Genomic DNA, 27769 nt, shown 5'->3' on the forward strand with positions numbered 1-27769 from the left:
TTTTGCCAGTGATAACCACATAAGACCATGTAGTGTGTGGTACAGTTTAATTTGTATTTTTGCCATGATTACAAATATGTACCAGTTATTATTTATTTATTTATAAAATGTTTTACCAGGAAGTAATACATTGAGAGTTACCTCTCGTTTTCAAGTATGTCCTGGACATAGTTAATGACAAATAGTACATGGTTACAAATACAGTTACATCAATGAACAGGGTATACATTATATACAATACATTGCATGCACAGCTAGAGGAGATGTATATTATAGGCGTATGTAACAGTTACAGGCCAGATTATGCAGAGTAGATGTCGTCACATGATATTCTCATTTTCAATAAAGTCTTCCAACTAAGCATTGATCTGTGGGTCACCTCTCTCTGGGAGGCAGAAGGGATATCTCAGCAATGTTAGTTTCCTTTGAGGCTGACAGACTAATATCTGGATATCATTTATTGCCTTCTAAACGACATGTCGCCTTTAGTGGGCCACCAGTGATAGGTCCCACAATTAATTTTGAAGATCAGCACAGACCCAGGAAAAGTCTTGACCTCTCATAAAGCCAATATATTGTATTTTATAAATCAAAGTGTAGCTACATTACCCCCTGAAACACCAGATTGATTAAAAGACTTCATATCTCATGATATTATCATGACCGTTTTCTATCAGACAAATTTACAATTTGACATACTGTGGTAGAAACCAGGAACAAAGTATACCTGTCCACAATATTGTTGTTGATACAAACAGTATAGACAAATAATGTTAATTGGGAGTTAAATTTGGAATATACCACTTCAAATTCCAGAAACGTATGCATAAAGTTAGTCTCCCACTCACATTAAAGGTAACATAAGGTAAATAATACACACTAAACGTAATAGTTTTGTAAGAGTAAATCTTCCTAACTGTTTGTTATTTAAGGGGGCCCCGTTTGGGATACAAATCATGTTGCATAGATGTTTTGTTAATCACTGTGAAATGCATAGGCCCCTCTGACAGCAAAGCAGTAAAAAAAAGCAAAAGCCAAAACTGAGGAAATGAGAATACAAGTTTAATTCAAGTCGATCCTTTGAATTAAACTTTCATTGTAATTTCCTCACAGGGTGCTCTGGAGTGTGTTTTGCCTTTTTTTTTGTCTGAAAAGCACTTCACAGTGGGTTACTAAGCACACGTGGTTTCGACAGGTTTTTGGGGAGTGCTCCCCTCCTGGCTTAGGCTAAGTCCATACAGCCTTCGCCCGCGCAGAGGCGTGTGAAAGCTGTGACGTCACCCGCGTGACGCCGCGTTTTCCGTCTATGGTGGACGCGCTGTGGGGGTCATCACGGAGCTGGTTCACCCTCATTGGGCGAACCATTCACATGACCTGTCGCGCTAAGAAATCAGTTTGGGCTGATTTCTTGCGCAACGCGCACCCCCTCCTGCTTGCGCTTTCTATGGGCCCCGCGCGGTCTGCGCCTGTATGGACCTGCCCTTAGGCTGCGTTCCCCGCTCATGCTTGAGAGTGGTGACGTCACCAACACCAGCGTTGGGCTGTGCGGCAACTTTTTCAGTAAGTGAAAGCTGGGGGGGGGGGGGGTGTGTGGCCTATACAGTGACTGGCGCTGATTGGCTGAGGTCGTGTGACCCCTCAAACACAATTTAATCTGTCACGGCAAGCACTCAGATTTAAATTGATTGGGCTGACCGCGCCATGCGGCAGCGTGAACGCAGCCTTAGCTAAGCAGTTAATACAGATAATGATCACACAAAGCTGAGAATATTTCTTTATTGCAGCAAAGCAAATGTTATGGGGCACAACTTGTATTTCCAACCATAACATTTCCAATACTACAAACACAAACAGACTAAAACAGGACATAACGTCTGTGCTCATAACTAATCACTTGCATGGCACTGAGGGAGGAAAGACGTGGAGAGAGAGAGGTTCACGTTCAAGGAAATCACTTTTCTTCGTTAGATTAAAACCACATCAGACTTGATTCAAGCTCTCATCCTCTGTGACCACCACCCCCTTTCCCAGCCTTTGGGGGAGGGAGTGTTAAATAATGGTCTGTAAACTGATGCCCAGCAGAGAGAGTACAGGGGGGAGTGGAGCTGCTAGGAGTAAGGAAACATTTCATACACACAGAGTGTAAGCCCGAGGTGCTCGGCAACATCAGCGGTCCCATCTCTCTATCTCGCAGCATGGCTCTGTGGGGGGCTTTGCTGGGGGTCTCCCGCAGGCACGTGTTGGATCCGGAGGCGCTGGGGAGCTGGCGGGTGGGATTTCACCGGCTGCCCGAGCTGTGGGCTGCCGGCCAGGCCCTGCGGGAGGAGGGACGGAGAGCCGGGGGTAGTAACCCTGGGAAGGATGTGGGGAGAGCCGGGGGTAGTAACCCCGGGGAGGAGGTGGTGAGGAGAGCCGGGGGTAGTAACCCCGGGGAGGAGGTGGTGAGGAGAGCCGGGGGTAGTAACCCCGGGGAGGAGGTGGTGAGGAGAGCCGGGGGTAGTAACCCCGGGGACGAGCTGGTGAGGAGAGCCGGGGGTAGTAACCCCGGGGACGAGGTGGTGAGGAGAGCCGGGGGTAGTAACCCCGGGGAGGAGGAGGTGGTGAGGAGAGCTGGGGGTAGTAACCCCGGGGCGGAGGTGAGGAGCCTGCGGGACATGCCGGGCCCCGGCACCCTCACCAACCTGCGGGAGTTCTTCTGCAGAGACGGCTTCAGCCGCATCCATCACATACAGGTAAGGGGGGCCGGGCCAGGACCCCCATCAGCAATGTGTTCTCCCGGCAATAACCGTGCCGTGCTTACTATACAACATGTCTAACATGCACACTGTTACACAGACACACAGAGGGGGGAGTTACAGAAACACACACTGAGGGGGGTTACACAGGCGCACACACACTGAGGGGGGTTACACAGGCGCACACACAGTGAGGGGGGTTACACAGACGCACACACAGTGAGGGGGGTTACACAGACGCACACACAGTGAGGGGGGTTACACAGGCGCACACACAGTGAGGGGGGTTACACAGGCGCACACACACTGGGGGGGGGGGGTTACACAGGCGCACACACACTGGGGGGGGGGGGTTACACAGGCGCACACACACTGGGGGGGGGGTTACACAGGCGCACACACACTGGGGGGGGGGGGGGTTACACAGGCGCACACACAGTGAGGGGATGGGGGGGTTACAGAAACACACACACAGGATTCCTCGGTCAGGAATACAACACGTATATGCTAATACAGGGGTGAGCGGGTTAGGGGCCGGTTACACTGTGTGTGTGTGTGTGTGTGTGTATATACACATATCTCTCGCAGCATTCCCGCGGTGCCGCAGTGACAGACCCGGCGCAGTGAGGGGTTCGTGTAATTATACAGTGACTCAGTCGGGTGTTATTGTGGGGTAATTACCGCCTGTGCCCACCTCTCGCGGTGTGTCACCCTAATGCCTCCCCTCACATTTCCCTCTCACTGTAATTATCACCACGTGCTCCGGCCGGGACGTTATACAACCGGGGCGTACCCGCCCCCATCACCGCCCCCCTCTCCTTATCCGGACTCCCGGGGGCGGGAGCAGGAGGAGGCCGCTGCTCCCGCGCTTTTACATGGGAGGCCTGTCACTCGCCGTCACCGGGCCGTTACAAACAGCACGCGCCGGTCCCTCAACATTCCGGGGCGCGAGGCACAAAAAAAAAGCACGTGACGGTCCCAGCACATGCCGCGGCACGGGAAAGCACGTGACGGTCCCCTACACCGTGCCGCGGCACTAGGTGGGCCTTGGGTGCCACACTTGGGTTCCTTGATGTTGATGGCTGCTATATAACACCCGCTTATAAAGCAAAGCCTGGGACTGCGCGGTGCTTGTCGAGTTTAGTTTCGGCAATTGAAATTGTCCCGCTCACGCCGGGCGCGGGTACGTGCGCTCACCCACACTTGGCGCTTGAGTAAACAAAAAAGAGAGACTTTGAAGCGCGCTCAACTTGCCCGCAATGCGCCCACCCAGTAGCAAGCGTCAACACCGTACTTCAGCGACAGGGTAGCTGCTACTTTGACAACCGCTATTGACTTTAAATACTTTGTTTCGAACGTGCACACGCACGTCGCGAAGCAGGCACCCTGAACGAGGCCTTAAAGGGTTCCCTGCAATTCTCAGGTCATTGGAAAATTGTATCAAACACAGAAGAATTTACTATGCAATATTTATTATTTGGGGCTCCTTACAATGCATCTGATCTCAGACGCACTACAGTATTAGAGAGGGTTGGGGTTCCTTACAATGCATCTGATCTCAGACGCGCTATTAGGGTTGGGGTTCCTTACAATACATCTGATCTCGGACGCGCTATTAGAGAGGGTTGGGGGTTCCTTACAATGCATCTGATCTCAGACGCGCTATTAGAGAGGGTTGGGGTTCCTTACAATGCATCTGATCTCAGATGCGCTATTAGATAGGGTTGGGGTTCCTTACAATGCATCTGATCTCAGACGCACTATTAGAGATGGTTGGGGTTCCTTACAATGCATCTGATCTCGGACACAATATTTACATACTGTTTCTGGACCTTGAAACAGTCCATCTAAGGGTTTGAGTGTTTTATTGTACCCCTACTTGCACTTTTTGATTTTCATTTCATTATCACATTGCACTTTTGTATATTATACTATTTCACCTTGATTAATTCTAGTATTAGAGCGCCATCTTCTGTTTGTTTGCGCTATTAGAGAGGGTTGGGGTTCCTTACAATGCATCTGATCTCAGACGCACTATTAGAGATGGTTGGGGTTCCTTACAATGCATCTGATCTCGGACACGATATTAGAGAGGGTTGGGGTTCCTTACAATGCATCTGATCACAGACTCTCTGTTAGGCCGAGCTCACACTGCCTGCTACGGCTGCGTGCTCCTGCAGCCCAGCTATCTGTGAGCTAGCTGCAGGAGTTGGGTCGCAGTGATTGGGGGCGTGACGACCGCGTCATGAAGCTGGTTTGCCTTTATTGGCGGAACCAGCTCACGTGACGCGACTGCAGTCCGAAATTTCAATTTGGGTTGTGGTGGCAAAACGTTGCAGCGCCAATGCTGTACTTTACTGCCACAAGCAATTTCTAGTGTGACAACTATCATCCACTAGCCTCAAAGAGTGCTGAACACACGCACGTTGCGTAGCAGGCAGTGTGAGATAGCCCTTAGAGTTTCACAATGTACTGAACATGTGAGACATGATAGATGATAATAATTTGGTACCTACTGATTAAGAGACCTTTTAGGATCTGACATTTGTGCTCATCGCAGTGGTACCTGTACCACGGCATCTCGACTATTAATTTCCGTTTTTCTATTCACCTCGACTATGGCCTAGCTCATGGTGGTGGCGTCGCTGCGCCCGCTTACGTCCGCGCGCACTTCTGCGACTCTTACCTGATTGCCTATGGTAGTTCCTCAGGTGCCTGCGGCGCTGCGCGCATCGACGCTGCTACATTTTGCAAAGACAATTCAAATTGAGATTTCGGGCTGCAGTCGCGTGACGTCGGCGTCACATGAGCTGGTTCAGCCAATGAGGGCGAACCAGCACCGTGACACATTTGACACGCCCCCGATCGCCTCCCCAATCTCCTGCAGCCTAGCGCAGCCACCTCCATGAGCTCGGCCTAAATGCAGCAGGAAAGCTGTTTGCATCCACTACTAATTCAGTGAAATTCTACGAATACAGGCGGGCCCCAATCATACAGTGGGTTCGGTTCCAGGCCACTGGCGATGTTCACTGGCGATATCCCGTCCCTCCTCCGTCCCAGAATGCAGCAGCATGCGCGGAGTCGTGCAGCCCCTTCTGCGCATGTGCGGAAACATGACCTGAAGTCAGGAAACAGTACCATGTATTGGCGGAACGCCGAGAAGCGGGACCCTACTGTGTTTCTTACTTGTATAAAGTGCAGCACATATAATTTTCAGACACAAAGCGCTTACAATCTATTGTTGCTGCCTAAAGGCATGACGGCCGCGTCACGTGGATGGTTCAGCCAATGAGGGCGAACTGGCCTCATGATGTGACGGCCACGCCTCCCTGTCGCTTGCATCATAGCTTTGCCACAAGCCACGGATCACCTCTGCAGCAAGTGCATGCGCCGCCATGCTCTTTCGCGCGCGATTCTGCACTATGGTCTTCGGCACATGGAGGTGAAGGGGCTTGCCCAAGGTCACAAGGAGCTTACAATAGGTGTCAAACCTGTCTCACTTCATTCAATTGCAGTGTTTGTTTTACCACAAAGCCACTCCTAGTATAAATCCCTGGAAAGTAAGGGTTTTGGAAAGGGACACAAACCATATCATCTCGTCATCTCTGACGTTTAAAATACAGCTGCATTATCTGTGTGTGACGTGGCTTTTACTTTCCACCGTCGTGTGTTCGTTTTGATGCTTCTGTGCTTGTTCTCCTATCCCATTAATCCTGTGGTCCAATGTACATTTACTAAATTGGTGCTAATTAATATATGGCGGTGTGAGACTGGCTCAGAATGTTTGTGTGACCCCCTGGCTGATTATAATAGTGACTTGTTAAAATAGAGCAGAACCTGAATAATTTGCTTAGGTATAACTGAACATGCATTTATGTAGACATGGGGAGGGAAAGATCCCAAGCGCCTAAAAATGTAATCCTGGTATCTGTTGCAGTATATTGCTGACCTGCCTGGCATCTTGGATAGGTGGTGGCGGTGACTGACTGGTCATCTAGCACTGCGTCGGGGAATGAGGTGCGAAGGGGGTCGGCACAGCGCTGCATGCCCACCTCCGCTCTCATTTCTGCCGGTACAGCTAATCTGTGGCAGGTGGGGAAACGTTTGTGCGTCAGTGTGCCACATACTCTGACGCATAGGGTGGCAGCGGGGGTGGGGGGGAGGAGGGAGTTGGGAAGAGTCACCCACCCCACTTACTGGCTCCTAAAAGTTCTGTCTGGCTCCTGTGTTTCTTTTTAGATTTGTGTCCACCTCTGTAATTTGAATGGCCCTCATGTCGTCTAGAAATGTGTGATCATCTTCTAAAAATTCAGACAGAGGAATATAACAAGGAATCTGTCAGACGTTTTTTTTCCCAGGGGGAGGGGAGGGCACATTTTATTTGCCCTAATCGTTTTTACTTGAATTTTCCACATACGTCTTCTGTGCGGATTTAGCTGTCCTCCTTCAATTACATGGGCTGTTTGCCAAGCAGCTGGCAAAGTGCAATGTCCATCAGATTTGTATTCCTGCAACCAACAAGTGTGAAGGAAGGAATTGCTTAATTTGTTGAAAAGCAAATGGTTCCATCCAGCAAATGCACAGCCCTGATTACACCAGAAGTAGGCCACATTAAGTTACCGGTGTCTTCTGTGTACCAAAAAAAGGTTGTAGGACCATGTTAAAATCAGAATAAAACAAAGATGTTACAAATGCTCCATTTATCAGAACAAGAAGAACCCAGAGAGATGGCATTTCACGGTGTAGCTGTCTGGGTTTTTTCTCTCCCGCTTTTCAGAATTACTGAATCCGGGTAACCATTCAGTGTGTTGGTTGTTGCTGGACATGTTATGCTGGTCTGTAATAACTAAGATCGATTTGTAGGACAACATTCACTAGAATTAGACTTTTTTTTTTTTAATTTGACGATTCTTTCTACTTACGAGTCAGCGAAGGCAACTATCCCTCTAGCACGGGTTCTCAACTCCAGTCCTCCAGGGTCACCGACAGGTCAGGTTTGCAGGATATCCCTGCTTCAGCACAGTTTACTGAGGCACTGATTGAGCCAACTGCTGAAGCAGGGATATCCTTAACCTGACCTGTTGGTGGCCTTTGAGGACTGGAGTTGGCCACCTCATCTCTAGCAGATTGGGGTTCGAGTGTTGCTACTTCAATCCAATTGCTTTGTCCGGGAGAGCGTTACAGGCTACATCTTGCCTTATTATGCCTTGGTCCATGCCTTGCTTATTTCCCGCTCCTTAAAACATCAATTCTTACATTTGGTAAAGCACACTCCCTGCTGTTCAGTGCTGAGTTTGAGTTTTCCTGTTTGAGTTGGGAGCTGTGCTTATGCTTGTATACAACAGCAGATGTAGCCATGAAATAATACCGTAATACCTCTGCTCCTGGCACTAAACTGTTCCTGCACCATTTAATGGCACTGGTTACCGTTGCCACGATTTGCTACTAGTCCCGGTAGCACATCACAAATGTGGCTGATCTTTTCCTGCCGCGAGGTGGGTAATTTGATTCCTTCCAGTCTTTTTCTCACCTTTTTAGGGAGTCTGTGCATCTGATTCTTGCTCCTTAAACCATTTGGATGGCCTGGGACGCAGCTGTCATGGGTTCTGGCAGTCTGGCTGCCCTTAGATGTAGTATCTAAGTTCCCCCTCCCCAAATGCTTGTTTTCTTAGGGGAGATTGCGTTGGGAGCGCAGGAGGCGATCGGAGCTGATAGTGGACGGAAGGGGGGTGACTCCGCCCATTCCATCCTCTGTAACGGCTCAAATGGTCACGTGATCGGAGAAGCAAGTCATTGAGACCCATGGAACTGTTCATGCAATGTCTTTATACATAATGTATAACCCTGTTCTCCTAATGTAGCCATGTATCTGTCACAACTCTGTGCACAGGACATACTTGAAAACGAGAGGTAACTCTCAATGTATTCCTTCCTGGTAAAACATTTGATAAATTAAAATAAATGTACAAAGACCATTTTAAAACTGAGAAAGTGTGTGCTGGCTCATTGCATGGAATGCAAGGAATGTGGTTTGTTTTTTTCCCCCTCTTTTTAATATTTGGTGCAGATTGTTAGAATACCAAAAAGTTACGCCGCCTTAAACTTGGCAGATGTTTTGATGCAGATTGCACGAGTGGCACAGAGACCCAGGTCTGATCTCCTAATCTGTGCACAGTGTAATTCCTCCCTAACGTCGTCCTTTGACGCTCCCCAAATTGAAAGCTGACGTACATGGGGCCAACATTGGAGCAATGATCTTGAGCCATTTCCACGCAGGAGCAAAATGAGTGATTCTCTGCATCAATTTTGCTATACAATTGCTATAGTACGTAGCCCCTGTATCTTTGCTTGAAATTGCATGCTGTTTTCTCTGTGCTTTTCAGATTCCGACAGAAAGATAGAAATTCTAAGGACAAAATGATAAAAAATGTAATTTCTATTCCTTTTTGGTCAACTGTATGTATGTTACATATATGAATGAATGGGTATGTACTTGAATGAATGCGGAATATTTGTAACCCATGAAAAGTACTTGCTGTTTCAGTGCTAGGGGCCTAAATTACTTTATATCACCAATGTCTATTCTATTAGTAGGTATGTGGCGTTTTACCCCGCTTCTAACTCGCACTGCTCTATTTCTAATTTTAGCAAAAACATACCCATGAATATGGACGGATATTCAAGTCTCACTTCGGTCCTCAGTTTGTGGTATCCATCGCTGACCGGGACATGATTGCACAGGTTCTACGAGCAGAGAGAGCGGCTCCCCAAAGGGCCAACATGGAATCCTGGAAAGAATACCGAGACCTGCGAGGCAGATCAACAGGACTCATTTCTGCGTAAGCAGGCATAACTATTCCTTTTTGGGTAATGCATCAGTCTAGTATTACCCCCTCCCTTTTTATTTATTTATTTATTTTTAAACATTTTTATTTTTAAGGGTCTTGGCTTTCACTGCAAGGTGAAAGCTATTTTTCAGTGCGCATTGAATGGGGGCCTTGTGGGGAGCTGTATGGATACTGGGATGGCCATGGTTTTTGCTGTTGGAGTGTCTGTGGTTACTGGGATTCATGCCTCGAAGTAGAGGAATAAGAACAAACGGCGTGTAAACTGGTGTTGAAGTGCGTATACAAAAATAATTAACCTGGAACAGTAAGACAAATATTTTCTGCTAACCCTTCAAACCAGGAAACGATGCTGGCCCCTCATTAACACGTGGAAGTAAGAACACACGACAGATTTTCTTAGGCATACGCCGAATGTTGTTGGATTCTAGCAGTGGGCCTGGGGGAAGATGCGTTTGACCAGACATAACAATGGCTACATATCCAGATTATGCTGATAACATATTTTTAAAGCTGCAGTTCAAGCAATATCCTGTGTGTGGGGTTTTTTTTTTTTTTTTTAAAATAAAGTTCTGTACTATGATAAAATACTTGTAGCATTATAAAAAATAAACAATTTTAAAAGACATTTTTAATGTATTCTAATGCAGGTGTGCGCAAACTGGGGGGAGGGACATTTGTCCCCAAGGCATTTAAATTAATGCTGGGGGATCGCGTGAGGCCTCTGCAACATAAAACGTATGGGGATTCAGACGCGTCTCCATGGCAAATGACGCCACTGGATCATGTGACGTCACCGGCGTCAAATGATGCCCGATGTCACATGACCCCGGAGCGTCATTTGATGCGGATGCCGGGTAGGAGAGGGGACGCCAGGCAGGGTGATGCAGCATCAAAAGTTTGCGCTCCCCTCTTCTAATGTAACAAGCATTTTTGTTCCTATTGCAACCATATACAAAGTCACACCCCCTTCTGAAACAGCATCACCTTTTTGAGCCCTGCCCTCTAGCAGTGAACAAATCGAATCTAGTGCCTGCGTGGTCACATGATCTTCCTCACAGAACTCTGGATGTCAGTGCAGCAGAAGAATACCAAAGATGCAATAGTAAACCCTGAGCTGAATCTTCGCCGATCGATCGGCAACTTAGCTAATCACTTGTCAATGTGTAGATTGTATTGCTGCACATTTTGAATGATATTTTGTAAAAAAAAAAAAATTGACAGGTTGAACTGCAGCTTTAAAAACAATATCTGTTGTAGTGTAATGCTTCTGTTAATCTGGAAAAAGATTCAATTTAAAATGGTGAAAAAACAAACTACTAAAAACTTTGATATTTTGCAATACAAATGCTTTTGTTTTGCGGTTTGCCGAGCATTTAGGAAAATGTAGAATGTCACAGTTCAGATTAGTGGTTTTATGATTAACTAAATGTTGGGTTTGGGTTTTTTGTTTTTCCTCGTAATAAAACACTTATTGCTGTGTTTTGTTTTTAAATGTTTTTTTTTAAATATATATATAATATTTCCATTTGAGATATATATATATATATATATATATATATATATATATATATATATATCTATATCCCAAATGTTATTTAGTGTGGAGAACTTCTTTGCTTAAAACTGTAAGTAAAAAAAATTCAATAAAATTTGAAGAAGAAAAAAACTAGGTGTAAAACATTTTTTTCCTTTTTTAATTTCATTCTTTCATTGAATTCAAGCCTTTTTAGCTAGCTGAATTTGTGGCTTTGCAGGGAAGGGGAGAAGTGGCTGACCATGAGGAGTTCGCTGCGGCAGAAAATCCTCAAGCCCAGAGACGTGGCCGTTTACTCTGGAGGTGTGAATGAAGTCATTGGAGACCTGATCAAAAGGATTTGCACCCTCCGAAGCCAGGAAGATGACGGTGAAACCGTGACCGATGTCAATAACCTTTTCTTCAAGTACTCCATGGAAGGTCAGCGACCGCGACCACTGTCGTGTTTCATAAAATGTGTTTGCCAAACAAGTTAGAAATATTTTTCATTTCCTACCTACTTTATTTATTTATTAATTTTTTCAATTGCCTAACGTTTATTCTGTATCGTCTCAAGAATATAAATGCCTTATTTGGGGATCCCCCTGATCTTGTCATTCCTCCCAGGTGTTGCTACAATACTTTACGAGTGTCGCTTGGGATGTCTGGATGACGACGTTCCTAAGCAGACCCTGGAATACATTGAGGCTCTAGAGTTGATGTTCAGTATGTTTAAAACAACGATGTATGCGGGAGCCATTCCCAAGTGGCTGCGTCCCTTCATCCCGAAACCGTGGAAAGAGTTCTGTAGATCCTGGGATGGTCTCTTCAGATTTAGTAAGGATTTATTTTTATTCCCGGTCGTCTTTGTTAGGATGTGAGAAGGATTTTGGGGTTTCCTGGAGCATGGAAAACTGCAGAATCCTCTCTAGAAATAGGGATAGTATTGTGTGTTTTAGCCAAGCTGTGTTTTGGTAGAAATTGTTTTTTTTTTTTTTTTTTTGTACACTGAAAATACTATTCCCCCCCAAATAAACATAACTATTAGCTGACTGTGACCCACTTTATTAGTTTGGCCAAAGGAACCACTTTATATTCTTGCATTGTGAAAGTGCAGATAAGGTGAAGGCCTCTTCATTAGGACATGCTGTAAACATACACAAGGTGCTGTGTGCTAGTGCAGCGGTGTGCAAACGGGGGGCATGACCTCCGGGGGGGGGGGCGCGAGACTGTCTGCGTGGGGTTTATAGAGGCCACCCGCGCTTCCCGAAGGCACTTAAATTTAGTGCTGGGGGAGCGGCGAAGGCCTCTGTAAACATCACTTACTTTGGCCATGGCAACATGGCGTCAAATGACGCCGCGAGGTCATGTGATGTCGGAGCCAAGGTAAGCGGGGGGGGGGGGGGGGAAAGAGGGGAACTGCCAGCTGAGGGGCCAGGGAAAAAAGTTTGCGCCCCTGTGCAAGTGAATGGATAAATCTACGGGCATAAGAAACCTAAACTTTTCACCCTGTTGGCAGCATTTACATGATGGGAACAGAGTCCAAATAGCAAATCTTTTAAATCAGATAAGAAAAGTGATGTATTTGAGAAATTACATTTTCTCTTTATGTAACAGGCGGGGGAAAATCCCGGGCGCCTAAAATGTTACCTCTGATGCCTATAAGAGGTGCTGTATGTGCCGGCTGCACTATAGTAGGCGGGCTGGGGAGAGAAGTCTGTCTCACGCGGAGCTGTCAGACACACCCCCCTCACCTCCTCTGGCCGCGCATCTCATCAGAGCAACAGGAGGCGAGTTGTGGAGAAGTGGTGCGTCCGGCAGCTCAGCGAGAGGCCGCATGCAACAAGCATACAAATCTGCTCTCCTTTTACGGGCAAGGACCAGAGGGTCAAAACTCAACACCTCTGCACCTCAATCCCTACCTCACCCCTTCTTGTTTTTCTCCTGGGAAACCCGCTCCCCTCCTGCTCTACAAACCCCCTAAACATCCTCCCCCTCCAATGAACAAATAACGCAAATTCCCCCTGTATAACACCACCCTGCTGAAGAAATCTCTTAGAAGCGCCCCACCACCCACCCGGGCGCCAAAAAATTCTGTCTCCTAAAAATTCTGTCTGGCTCTCTGACAATTATATATCTATATATCGCAGATACATAAGGGTTAAATATATTATTAAAGATGCTGCCACAATGTTGGTTTTAACACAACCTGGATATCTATGATATATAGCAATCGGCGCAATAAGAAAAAAAATGTCCTTATAGAAAAAATCCTGTTAGGAGAGGGACTGATATTGTATATTAATAGTAGATCCAATAGTGTCCTGAACTTGTTGCAATAGAAAATGTCAGTGTAACCAGAACATAGAAAAATATTATGGAGAGAGAAAGTTATAGCATACAATGTTGCATTCAAATCGTTTGATACAAATCACATTGGAGTGTGTCTTGTTATTTCTCTGCTTCCGTGCCCCAATACAGTATATTGTTGGACTTAAATCTAAAGATAACCGACAAGCGGGGCACGGCACGGAAGTGGAGAAATAACAAGACACACTCCAATGCGATTTGAATTTATTTATAAAATATTTTACCAGGAAGTAATACATTGAGAGTTACCTCTCGTTTTCAAGTATGTCCTGGGCACAGAGAAAAACAAATAATACATGGTTACAAGTACAGTTACATAAATGAACAAGGTATACATTATATACAAGACATTGCATGCACAGTTAAAGAAAATATATATTATGAGCGTATGAAACAGTTACAGACCAGGTTAAAATGTGAGACAGCCTTAGATTTGAAAGAACTTAAACTGGTGGTGGATGTGAGGGTCTCTGGTAGGTTGTTCCAGTTTTGGGGTGCACGGAAGGAGAAGGAGGAACGTCCGGATACTTTGTTGAGCCTTGGGACCATGAATAGTCTTTTGGAGTCTGATCTCAGGTGATAGGTGCTGCATGTGGTAGGGGTGAGGAGCTTGTTCAGGTAGCTGGGTAGCTGGGTAGCTTGCCCAGAAAGTATTTGAGGGTGAGACAGGAAAGGTGAACTTTGCGCCTAGACTCTAGTGATGACCAATCTAGTTCTTTGAGCATTTCGCAGTGATGTGTGTTGTAGTTGCATTGGAGAACAAAACGACAAATTGAATTGTAGAGGGTGTCAAGTTTGCTAAGGTGGGTTTGAGGTGCCGAGCCATATACTATGTCTCCATAGTCAATAATTGGCATTAGCATCTGATGTGCAATACGCTTTCTGACCAGGAGACTTAGGGAGGATTTGTTCCTGTAAAGTACCCCTAGTTTGGCATAGGTCTTGGTTGTCAGGGTATCAATGTGCATCCCGAATGTTAAGTGGGAGTCAAACCATAAGCCCAGGTATTTAAAACTAGTGACAGGTGTTAGGGTGGTGTTAGCGTTGGTTCTAATCAGGAGCTCAGTCACTGGAAGCTTTACAAATTTAGTCTTGGTCCCAAATACCATTGTTACAGTCTTGTCAGTGTTTAAAAACAGTTTGTTTTGGGAAATCCAGTTTTCGAGTCTCAAAAAGTCAGACTGAAGTATGTGTTGAAGGTCAGAGAGGCTATGGCTGTGTGCATATAGGATTGTGTCATCTGCATACATGTGTATTGAGGCTTCCTTACAAGCTGTGGGAAGATCATTAATGAACACTGAGAAGAGTAGGGGCCCCAGAACAGAGCCTTGCGGGACACCACAGGTGATATCCAGGGGGTTGGAGTTAGAGCCTGAGATGGACACATGTTGGGATCTTCCTGATAGGTAGGACTGAAACCAGTTTAAAGCATGTTTCCCTATTCCAGAGCTCTTTAGTTTGTTAAGCAGGATAACATGATCAACTGTGTCAAAAGCCTTTGCAAAATCTAGGAATACTGCACCAGTGAGTTGTCCCTGTTCCATTCCACACTGGATTTCATTGCAAACTTTTAGCAGGGTAGTTATGGTGGAGTGTTTGGGACGAAACCCAGACTGGAATTGGCTAGGGAAATTTGTCTTGGTGTAGAAATCGCTTAATTGGGAGTGGACACATTTTTCCATAACTTTGGATAGAATTGGGAGAAGTGAGATTGGCCTGTAGTTTGAGAGAGTTTTTGTCCCCACTTTTGAAGATTGGGACAACTCTGGCAGTTTTCCAGGTCTTAGGGATATGGCCTGCAGACAGGATAGAGTTGACTATGGACGCAATTGGTTTGGCAATGGCTGGGGCACCAAGTCGTAGGAACCTAGATTGTAGTAAGTCGGGTCCACATTGGCTGCTTAGTTTTAGTTTGAGGAGCGCTTGTGTAATCTCCTCTTCAGATACTGGGCCAAATTGAAAATTGTGGGCAGTGTTGGGAGGGGGTGGGACTGTAAGGATACTCCCAGGATGAGATTCATGTTTGGGGTTTGTGCTGCGTTTCGCTAATAAGTTAGTGGCACACCCCACAAAGTAATCATTGAATGCATTTGCAATGTCAGTGGGGTTTGTCAGAGTAATATCCCCCTTAGTGTTATTACTTGGTTGTTGATGGTTAGGAGGCTGGAATATATTGTTGATAACCTTCCAGAAGTTAGCTGGGTTTGATGTATTTTGGTGGAGATTGTCAGAGTAATATTGTGCTTTTGCATGCCTTGTTTGCCTTGTGCACATGTTCCGCATGCATCTGTAGTGATTGAGATCCTTGGTAGTGCCAGTTACTTTGTAGCTTTTCCACAAGGTATCCCTGAACTGGTAGAGTGCTATAAGGTCAGGTGTAACCCATGGAAGGTGGGCCCCCCGTACCCTTATTTTGCGTAGTGGAGCATGGGTATCGCAGAGTTTTAAGAACTCGGATTGGAAATAGTCGAGCGCAGAATCGGGGTCGGGAATTAAATACATTCTGTGCCATGGGCAGTTGGTAAGGTCATCCAGAAACTGTTGTGGGTTAAAGTTTTTAAATGTTCTAGTGAGGAGAACTTTAGGGCTTGAATGGGGTGGTTTAATTTTCCTTACACAGTACACTATTGCATGGTCACTGAAAATATCAGGAAGGATGCCAGAGGATTGGATTCTGCTGGGGTTTGAGGAGAGAATCCAGTCTAGCAAGGAATGGTTATGCGATTTCAGGTTTATCCGTGTGGGTTGGGAAATGAGTTGTGATAGGTTAAGTGACTTGAGTTGTATCTGGATTTTGTGGTTTTTAGGGTCAAGCCAATTGAAGTTGAAATCCCCTAGAACTAGCAGCTCACTCTTCTCATTCAGAGAGGAAATGGAGCCAAGAAATTGGGTGATATCAGTCAAGGATTGTAGAGGGGCTTTAGGGGGGCGGTAGATGCCAGCAAGCAAGATGGGCTTAGAAACGGGGAGGCAGATTTTGCCAACTAGAGTTTCAAAAGAGGGTGGACTTGGTGGGCAATTTAACAGTGTAAATTGTAAGGTGTCTGCAATATAAAATAACACCCCTCCTCCTCTCTTTGACCGATCTCTCCTAAAAATGGAGTATCCCTGAATGGCGAAATTTGCATCAGGGGTTTTAGGGGATAGCCATGTTTCTGTAAGAACGATGGCTTTGGGTTTATGCATAAGGCACCATGCCCTTAGTTCATCCAGTTTGGGCAGCAGGCTCCGGATGTTTATATGGGCGACAGCCTATTTTGGAATTTAAAGGTGGAATTCTCAGGGGCATGGGACAGAGCTGAAATGGGAGGACCTGGGTTAGTTTCAATATCACCTGCTAAAGAGAGTAATAGTATGAGTAGAAGTTTGGGTAGTTGTTTGCAAGTTGTAGATTTGTGGTGCTTTCCATTAGGCCTCGGACATAGTGCACTGAGCGTCGCTGAGCAGTGCTCTCGCTTGCTGACGCTCGCGCTACCAGGAGCTTTTTGCTGTCCTGACAGAGGAGACAGCAAGCGCGCTTGGGAGGCGGGTATCACTGTGTGTGTGTCACTTGGTAGCTGTCAGTGTGTGTGTGTGTCACTTTGAAGTGTTCTGTGTGTTTGTGTGTCACGGGAACGTGTTTGTGTGTGTGTGTGTGTGTGTGTGTATATTATATAATATTTTAAAAATTAAAAAAAAAAGACGTGGTGAGAATAAATTATTTATTAACATTGTGCAACTTTGATAAATATATTCACGCACGCACGCAAACACACACATACATATATATATATATATATATATATATATATATATATATATATATATATATATATATATATATATACAGTGTTCGACAAACCTATACATTTGCTCGCCCCGGGCGAGTGGATTTAACATTGTGGCGAGCTCCTATTGGCCCAAGCAGTACATGTTTGGTACTAGGTGGCGAGTAGATTTTTTTGTTCGGCGAGTAGATTTTTTGGTGATTTGTCGACCACTATATATATATATATATATATATATATATATATATATATATATATATATATATATATATATATATATATATATATATATATATATATATATATATATATATATATATATATATACGCACACACACATATGCACACATACATACACATACACACACACATACATGCATACACACATACATGCACACACACACACACGCATACACACACATGAATACATGCATGCCCACACAGACACACAGACACGCACACATGCATACACACACACATACACACACACACATGCATACACAGACACACACATACACACACACAGATGCACACACACGCACACACACACATGCATACATGCACACACACACACGCACACACACACACACACAATGCAAACACACACACACAGGAGACAGGGACCGGAGCAGAAGGGGGGCAGGGACCGGAGCAGAAGGAGGACAGCGATTGGGGCAGGAGGGGGGCAGGGACCGGAGCAGAAGGGAGACAGCGATCGGGGCATCATCCTCTCCCCTCCTACACACATAACACACACACAACACACACAATGCCTTCTGTCTTCTGTCTGGTAATGGCGGCTCTGCAGGGAACCGGCTGCAGCCCCATTGGATGGGAGCGGTCACGTGACCGCTCCTCCGCTTCCCCGAGCACCAAATATATCAGTTTGGCGCTCGGGGAAGAGTTTCTCCTCCTCAGCGCGCATCAGCAGGGAGAAACTATAGCCGCGCTGATAGCAGATGCAGGGGCGTTCTGCATCTGTTCAGCGCGGCTCAGCACGCCTGAGTGCTCTATGGCCCGGGCCTTAGAGTTAGCAGTGGTTGGTGTGCTGGTTTTTAGAGTTCTCCACCAACATTCAGTAGATAGTGCAAGGCTTCTGAGTAGTCCAGGGTGTATGGTGATGTTGGGTGTGGGCCAGGATGGAGGAGTTTGTAGTGGATAGAGGGAGTAACATCTCCATGAGGCCAGGAGAGAGAAAAAAGTTAAAAGACATAGCAGGTTCATGATGCCAGAGGTAGGCAGTGCTGCAAGGAGCTGTTGTGAGCAGAGTGAGTGTGTGCAGACTAAACAGCAGGGGTGAGCCTGTACCTTGTCAAGTGTTTTGCTGCATTGCAATGCTAGGGTCAATTCAGGGTTTCAGTGTTTTGTGCAGTCAGTTTTGGGAGAGGCTGCAGTGAAAGAAGTTGTAAAGGGGTGGGGGGTTAAACTATGCAGGCTAACAAGCATGGGATCATAGTGTGATCTGAATAGCTTACCGTTTGTTGTCTTGAGTAAAAAAGTGGGCAGTAGATCCAGTCCCCAGTCACCTTTAGTCAAACTGTAGTCTAACTGTATCACTTAAAAAGCTCACTTTAAATTCCTCACTGCCTAATGCAGCAAAGGTGTTGGTATTATACAGAAAAAACAGTCACATGACCCTCCCCCTCCCCAATCAGTCAGCTTGTTCCATTTGGTCAATTAACAGCACAGAGTTAAGAGGGAAAAAAAAAAAAAAACCTTTTTACATTCAAACATACTAACTTATATCAATTCAACAAGGCCAGATTCAGTCTTATACACAGGGTTTCAACATCAGGAACATACCTGTGAATGCAAAATTGTATGCTATAACTTTCTCTCTCTGCATAATATTTTTCTATGTTCCGTTACACTGACATTTTCTATTGCTTATTGCAACAAGTTCAGGACACTATTGGATCTACTATTAATATACAATATCAGTCCCTCTCCTAACAGGATTTTTTTCTATAAAGACACATTTTTTATTTTTTTTTGCGCCGAGAGAGATATATTTTGTAACCCCTCTTTATTTTACCTCAGATTATATGGCCTGTCACTGAGGTGGGAGCCTGAGTCCTATGGGTTACTGTTTAATTCTTATAGTGTGTGGTACATGTTGTGTGAGACTGTAGTGACTAGACACAACACAGTGGTAATGAATTATAACAAGCGTTATATACTCATAGCTATAATTTATGGTGTTGCATATCTCATGAATCAGTACAATGACTCTTCAAGCAATCAGTGGGGGAGAGGGGAGGGGGGGAAGGGTGGGGAGGGGAAAATCCTGCTCAGCTCAAAATAGACTTTCTAGGGAGGTGCTATCAGGGTGAAACATAAGCGTATTGGGGGAGAGAGGAAAGAACCCTATGTGATGCACTCAACCCTACTAGATGAAAATAATAAACTTTTATTAATGTAATTGAAAGAAGCAAACAGAACAAATATATTTAAAACCTAAATAGTGTACTGTGCAGTTCTGATGTGAAATCACTCTAGATGACCAGGTGGTGTCATAACTAGTGTGATACACAGTAGAATAGAGTTACTGTTGATTCTCACAATACTTGTATGGAAATAGTTCAGTAGATGAACAGAAAATATAACCCTGTCAGGGAAGTAATTGGTGTACAATCTACACAAGTATTGTGATACACAAGAACACTGGGAGCATTGGTAATGCAGCACTGTGTTACAAAGCTACAGTAGGGCACATAGCACTGCTGCATACACAGATAGCTAAATAGCAAACACCGGACGTCGGGATGACGTCATAGCGACGTCCGGTGTACTACTGCAGTGTCAAACTCACAGGAGTTTGCTTCCGATTTGTAGAATAGCTTAATACTTTGATGTGGGCCACCAATGTGGATCCCACTAGCTAGCAACTAGGTATACTAGACCTCCTGCTGGCACTGGATAGCCCAGAGTATATTTACACAGAAGGGTTGAGACGTAACTCTTCCCCCCCCCCCCCCCCCCCCCTGGAAGCAGCTGCAAAAGCGTGAGTGCAAGTTATCAGTCTGGGGTCCCCTTATGCCCTGTTGTAACAGGTTGATCACGGGGTTTACTTACTTGCACCTACCTCCCAGCAGCGCTCCCATTGATCTATCATCACGGGGGTCCCTTCCAGCCTGGGTTTGCATTTAGCTATCTGTGTATGCAGCAGTGCTATGTGCCCTACTGTAGCTTTGTAACATACAAGTATTGTGAGAATCAACAGTAACTCTATTCTACTGTGTATCACACTAGTTATGACACCACCTGGTCATCTAGAGTGATTTCACATCAGAACTGCACAGTACACTATTTAGGTTTTAAATATATTTGTTCTGTTTGCTTCTTTCAATTACATTAATAAAAGTTTATTATTTTCATCTAGTAGGGTTGAGTGCATCACAATGACTCTTCAACTCAGAATCACTCCATACACATATATACTTAAACTATACCAACAGTGCGAACGCTGCGCAAACAAATACATGTTATTATCTCTGTCCGGCCTCCCAATTATGCGGTACCGGCCTGTAGAACCTGGTGTGCTAGCACAAATGTTGGAGCTCATAAACTGTGTGTGTTGTAGGCCTGGTGCTTCACAAAGATCAAACTGTGATGGCAATATAACTGCAGTTTATATCCTTTGTAGGTTACCTCACCCACTCCAACCTGGTGTAATTCCTGCACAGCTGGGCTCCCTAATTTCTCTGTAATAGCCTCTACCTGCCTGCTTCCCTCTGCACTGTCAGGTCCTGGCCTCTGCTGGGCCCTGCTGCATGCACTGGTCCAGTCGTGCAACTCTCACGCTTTCTCACTCCCTCGCTGTCATTCCACTGGCTAAGTACAGTCACATGGTCCAGAATGTAATTCTTAAAGGGGCCATGTCCTGTCCACACACCCCACCCGTGTGCTGCAGAAGTCAAACTCAACACCGTTACTATTGCATTGGCGCTTTGACCCATGCCTCCTATTTTTCTGGAGACATTTCCACCATGCGTTTTCTATTCTGATTATTCCAATGATGGTTTCAATGTACAAAACTTGATGTAATCAATTCATCCAATCTTTTATTTCCATGATATTTTCTTTACTTTTTCTATCCCTTCTCCAGGCCAGATACACGTGGACAGAAAGCTACGGGAGATTGATTCCCACTTGAGCAGAGGAGAAGAGATACACGGCGGCCTTCTAAGTTGCCTTCTGGTCAGTAAAGAGCTGTCGCTGGAAGAGATTTATGCCAACATGACGGAGATGCTTCTAGCTGGGGTTGACACGGTAATCTGCACATTTTGTTTTCATTCATGTTTTTGTTCCCGAGATGATAAAATATTGAAAGCCAAAATATCGTTTGTCTTTGTTCCTTTGTTTGCTCTGTGAATAAAGTTATTTCTCTTCCCCCCCTCCCCACCCCAATTGTGCTTTTTAAACCTGTTCAGCTGTAGAGGAGCAGCAATGCTTCCCCACTTTTCAGACCTGAAGAGCTCAGACCCAGTGGCCTTCAAACGGCCACGTTTATTGTTATTCCTGTTTGACTTTTGCGATCCTTTTTATTTTGATATCCTGTTCTCTATACGGCTAAATTATACTTTCCGTGGTGTGGTTGAAACCTATCCCAGCTTCAATTTGCTAAGCCAGTATAACCAGCCTCACACTGAGAGCCAAAAGGTTGAAACACTGGTCAGTGAGTGGGGTTACTGGCTATGCACTTAACCCAGGCTATGCTGAAAAGCTGTGTAATGCAGCAGGCATACGCTTGTAGGGGTCCATGTCAAAATAGATTTGAAGCAAAAGGTGACACACTGCTCATTTGCATATCATTTCCCAGAATCCCTTGCTGCCGTGGAAGCACTGTACGCTAAGAGTTAATGGGGGAAAGGCAGGGTTGCATACCTGTCTGAGATGTGAATGTGCTCACAAGTTTTATATTTTTATTTGCTTTCCAGGACAAAACGGTAGTAAATGTCCCATATTAATGTTAGTGTCCGTTTCACTCATTTGTTTCCTAGACGTCTTTTACATTATCCTGGGCAGCCTATTTGTTGGCTAACAATCCCCAAGCTCAGCAGAGGGTGTACAAGCAGATTCTCCAGAACCTGGGCAAGGATTTGATTCCTACTGCAGAAGATGTCCCTAAAACACCGCTGGTTAGGGCCGTTCTAAAGGAAACTTTGAGGTGAGAAGAAATCGAAGTCTTCAGATACATATGTATCTGGAAGAGGGTACCATATTCCCAAAAGGGAACACGTTTTAGCTGCTGTAGTATATATGGGTGTGGGTGTTTGTTCAGCATAGAGTATTATTATTCAACTGCATGTTGTACAGCTTTGCATAAGCAGCATTACAAAGCGTCTGGAAGCAGATTTAATCATCAGCTATAACGATGGTGCTCAAGCCCCCCAAACTGGCCAGGTTTTCAGAATATCCCAGCTTCAGCACTTGTGACTTAATCAGTCCTGTCCTGTTGGTGGATGGGGGGGGGGAGTGATTGGGGACTGGCGTTGAGCACCCCTGAGCTATTATCCTCCAGATATTCTGGTAATATGAAACCGTGTACAGAAGAGCTTGAGAAGTTCCAACATATCAGAATCCCAAGACTGTGTTTTTATTGGGGTAAAAAAATTGCAGTTCAATTTTTGTTTTAGGTAATATGTCCTTCATTGGTTGAATCTTGAAACTGGAATTCAGGTATTGATGGCATTACTACTTAGAATGATTAGTATGGTGCACGCTCAGCATGGAATGCTCTGTTATAGCTTGAAACGTGATGCCATTTACCATCTAGTACCATGTATTTGTTTCTATGTATTGTCGAGCAGGGTTCGCTCTGTGTATGCACTATACAAGACATTGAGAATAGATGGAAGCCACCATTGTAATATTTGATTGAATATGTCCTCACCCTATGTTCCCCTGTCACATTTTGTCAATGCTCACCTCATACAATTATACAGTGTCTGGTTTGCCATTCTGTTCTATTCATTAAAAATTCACCCTATTTTCTTTTATTTTATTTATTTCAAATTAATACAATTTTAGAAAATCTAATGTTTACAAAACAATTTCCAAAGATGTATATAGCACAAAGAAAGGAAACCATTGGAAAAGGGGAAAACAAAATGTAACAGTTCGTAAATTGGTAAATCCCTTTAAAATTCATGGGGGGGGTTTTTGTGGAAAGGACATATTTTTTATGTAACATATTTTATTGGTGTTTCATTTACCTATTAAACAATATCGACTAATTGTGTTGGTTTAGGCTTTCAATTGGTCTATGCACTTTAACAAATGTATTCAAGTTGTATCGGACGTTTCTTGACTTTATTTTTTAAATTTCCTCCTTTTTAGCCTTAAGATTTGTAATAATACATTTATATATTCACATTGTCAGGAAGGCAAAGCTATAGATGAACTTCTGCTTTGACGTCTGGCACAATCATTTTGCAGACTTGTCTGTGTAAATGAATGGGGGAATGCAGTTTACTGGAGCCCTAAAGAGATTAACATACGCTAATTTACTTAGAGTTGTGTTTCTGCTTATGAACAGGTTATTTCCAGTCTTGCCAGGAAATGGCAGAGTGACCCAAGATGACTTGGTGCTGGGAGGATATTTAATCCCTAAAGGGGTAAGTATAAATGACCTGTTTGGAATAAATACTTTGAGGTGACAAGCAATGTCCCTATAAACCCCTCTTACAAAGCAGTGGTTGGACACAATGTTTTACTGCTTCCCTATTGAAATGAATGAAATGCACATTCTCTACAGATAACAGAAACATTGTAAAAGTGTGCAACAAAAGACTACGCCATGTTTTATAATGCATCCGTTCTGTGCCATGGGTTCATCTTGTAGAAGAACTGGAATAATGGCATGGTGTTGGGGAATTCTCATTCCATCTGTAACGTATGGTATAGCCCTTCCTGTCTGGAAAGGAAGTGCAGCCATAAATCATTTCTCTCTCATTGGAATGTTCTTTTAATAACCATATCCTCGAAAAAACGTCTCAGGATTTTGCTATTATAAAATGTAATTTTGCAATGGTCGCTGTGTTGCTTCAGTAACTAGAAATGTTTTGATCGAACCTTCAGCTATAATAATAATTTTGGATTCTTAAAAAAAGTCTGCATCAAAACTGTTTTGGACAAAATTTAAGATAGTTTGCTCTAAATTACCTTTGTGCACCAGATTTATAATTTGTGGAGTCGGTACAGTTTAGGTAGGAGTTACATGATGCCCATATTCTAAAGAGATGTATGACATTTCGCCTGACTGTACGTTATTTTTTTAACCAAAAAATAGGAAAATAAATAAGCCATCTAAATAGAAATCCATTGTCAGAATTCACAAATCCCTATTGTGTGGTTCTCAGTAAGCAGAGTACATTGACTTTGAGGCAGCAATGAAATACTTGCATATTCCTCTATAAGAAAGTTGTACAATATAGTAATTTTATGGTAATAATATCTCATCTCCTCACTTGGTTTCATGTTTCAGACCCAGTTGGCATTATGTCATTATTCCACATCGTATGACGAGGAGTATTTTGCTGCTGCTGAGGATTTCAGGCCTGAGCGCTGGCTGAGGAAGGGAAACATGGACAGAGTAGATAATTTTGGCTCCATCCCATTTGGCTATGGCATACGCAGTTGCATAGGAAGGCGGGTCGCAGAACTGGAGATTCATCTCGCATTGATACAGGTACTGGTTCTGAAACTCTTGCAGCATCTGCCCATGGGGGGGTTGTAGGAGTTATGTTGGTAACATTGTGTATGAAAGGTCACAGCATGTGTCCATATAAATAATTGGGCTTCCCTTCTGCGTTCACTGTCACGAGATATGTCCAGTATCTTGTCCGGAGTTATAATACTTTGTAACAAACGAAGTTACGCTATTTCCCTTTGTAACAGTTCCAACCAGTGTTGTGTTTAAGCAACTTTTTTATTTGGTTTCTTTTTTTTCCCCCTCTGGTAGTTGCTTCAAAAATTTGAGATGAAGCCTTCACCAAAAACACAAACTGTTAACCCAAAAACCCATGGACTTCTATGCCCAGGAGGACCCATCCATGTCCGGTTTACAGACCGCGAGTGAGAGTTGGCGGATAAAGAAGACACCAGAACGGATATCCTCCGACCCCAGCACTGACCAGCTGCCTGTGGGCGATTTCCAAGGAAAAGGACAAAATACATCATCCTCGGACTTATTAATAACATCTACTCTCCTTTTTATATGACTGTTACACATGTTTATATGTAAAAAGTAGTTTGTAAGTAGATTTTGAAATGCAACAACCTACCTTGCACTTTTGTTGTACTGTATAGACACAATAGTTAATATGCAGGTTTTTGTACAGAAGGAATATAATGGCATTTAGTGTAATATAATAATCCATATATTGTACAAATATGATAACCTTTTCAGTTTTGGGGAGGTCAAATACAGGGAATAGTTGGGGCCATAATTTAGCATTTATTCTGTCTCCTATTGGAACGGGGACTTTAGCGATTACTGGGCAGTCTTATTGCATATATAAACCTTTTCCTTTTAGTGGAAAATATCTTTTGGTTGCGTTACTAATGCCATTGGCAATAAAACAAATATGAATTAGTTCCAAAAATCATCATTTTGACACCATACTAATGGGAACATTTCAGATAAGCTATAGGGGTTTTATGCTACTTGTGCTTTCATTGATCCCAGCAAAACACCTGAGTAAAATGGAAAACTTAGGTCTCCTACAGTAATTCACATATATTCTGTATATATTTTTAATGTCACCATTTTGCATTTAAACAAAAAATTGTTTTCTACTGTGATCCTCTCCTTTTTGGTGTAGAAGAATTATGCAGATATTTACTTGGGTTCTTATGGGTCAGAGAAAAGTATTGAAGGAGCTATAAACGAGTCTTGAACTCCATATAACAGTTTATAGTGTACGTATTTCCAACTCAAACGTGTGACAATGTATTTGTCCCTTTGAAACTCTGCCTAAAGGTTATAATATGGTTATGGTTATACACTCCGTACTACATTTCCAGAGACCACGTTGAAATAGAATAAGCGTATTGTATTTCTAAACAATGAGACATGATTTACTACTGCTTGATGGAAGCCACAACTCCACAGTGAAGCCTATGAATCTCCCAATATAGGTTCTGTATATGTGCCTATATGGTTATGCTAGCAGGGTTTCTGATGGAAATCCGTAGGAGTGTTGTCAGTACTGCGGTTTATAGCCGGGCAGGACTAACGCAGGCCTGAATAAGCAATGCATTCAGGAAGACTCTGGAAATCTTCTGATTTCCTTGTGCCTGCACATTCTTTGCCTTTAATCCTTAGACCTCAATATGAATGTGCTCTGCATTAATCTGTTGGCCATTATGGGCTGCAGCACATACTTAAACTGTACAGCCGTATCTTGCTGGGAGAAGTGTGCTTTTTTTTTTTTTTGTAATTTAAAACCGTTTTCTTGGCATTGTATTCATTGCTAGGTATTCCTGTAATTTGTGACCAATCTGATTTTGATTTTTAAATGGACTAACCAACCATGCACTGAGAAGTTTGGAAGGTCTAAATCAGGTGTAGCCAACTCCAGTTCTCAAGGGCCACCAACAGGTCAGGTTTTCAGGATATCTCTGCTTCAGCACAGGTGGCTCAGTCTTTGACTGCACCATCTGTGCTGAAGCAGGGATATCTTGAAAACGTGACCTGTTGGTGGCCCTTGAGAACTGGAGTTGGCTACGCCTGGTCTAAATGCATAATGTGATTTAGTCACTGAATTGTTTAATGTCCTTGGTGTGTGCAAATTGATGTATGCAACATCTTTACAAATGGAACAATGTTTGCTATCTGCCAGCATAATGACAATGCTGAGTTTCTATACAAGTTTATTCCTATTTGTCTCTATTGCACCAATCCCATTTAAGACCTCATTTACTGCGAATGTAATGGAATATTAGTTGTCATTTGCAATGGGTCCTATGCATTCTCCAAGCCCTTGATATGAGGGGGTCATCCTAGTACGTTTTGTATAGCGCTAGTACTAGTTGAGCTTCAGTTTTGAAAATCTCCATATGGCTTTTTCTTGCCTTACTGTGACATTGTAATTTTGACTGTGGGCTCATTCACTAAACAATTGTAGCATGTGAAGATGCTGCCTCGCCTTGACTTCCGTGGCCTTATCGTGTGCAGTCCAACTCCCCACGCTTAGTGAATAAACCTTCATGTTTTTTACAGAGTGGTGCTTTAAATATGAAAGTTTCTTACAATCCACATGCCACATGTTCATTTTCTCTCCATCAGTGGAAAAATGATCAACTGGATAAGAAATGATCTGCCTTAAATGTCTTTATTTTTATGACTTTTTAGAAATTCATTTGTTACAAGATTTAACATTTGTCTTAATTTGTACTTATTGCATAATAAAATATTTATTGGAATTAAAGTCTCACTACTTATGGTTTCATGTTGGACCTGTGTTAGAGGGGGGCAATTGCAGAAAATATATTCTGTGACCATCAACCGTCTGGGTTTTTCTATGTATG

The 27769-nt window shown here is 43.9% G+C and overlaps 1 protein-coding gene across 8 annotated transcripts; it reads left to right on the forward strand.

Moving 5' to 3' along the window:
- Positions 1 to 2075: 2075 nt before the first annotated feature.
- On the forward strand, positions 2076 to 27669 carry CYP27C1 (cytochrome P450 family 27 subfamily C member 1). Of its 8 annotated transcripts, XM_075609736.1 has the most exons (10): positions 3783 to 3918; positions 9119 to 9164; positions 9384 to 9574; positions 11338 to 11537; positions 11724 to 11933; positions 21342 to 21505; positions 22237 to 22403; positions 23775 to 23853; positions 24723 to 24926; positions 25200 to 27669. In XM_075609736.1, exons 2-10 carry the CDS (start codon positions 9153 to 9155, stop codon positions 25314 to 25316), a joined length of 1344 nt encoding a protein of 447 aa, XP_075465851.1. In that variant the 5' UTR covers positions 3783 to 3918; positions 9119 to 9152; the 3' UTR covers positions 25317 to 27669. The 8 variants fall into 8 exon arrangements, with proteins under 8 accessions (XP_075465854.1, XP_075465850.1, XP_075465855.1 ...); XM_075609739.1 differs by lacking the exons at positions 3783 to 3918; positions 9119 to 9164 and adding an exon at positions 2076 to 2114; XM_075609735.1 differs by lacking the exons at positions 3783 to 3918; positions 9119 to 9164 and adding an exon at positions 2124 to 2732.
- The last annotated feature ends 100 nt before the right edge of the window (positions 27670 to 27769 follow it).

The sequence above is a fragment of the Ascaphus truei genome, chromosome 7 (genome assembly GCF_040206685.1).
Source record: "Ascaphus truei isolate aAscTru1 chromosome 7, aAscTru1.hap1, whole genome shotgun sequence".
NCBI classification, from domain to species: Eukaryota; Metazoa; Chordata; class Amphibia; order Anura; family Ascaphidae; genus Ascaphus; species Ascaphus truei.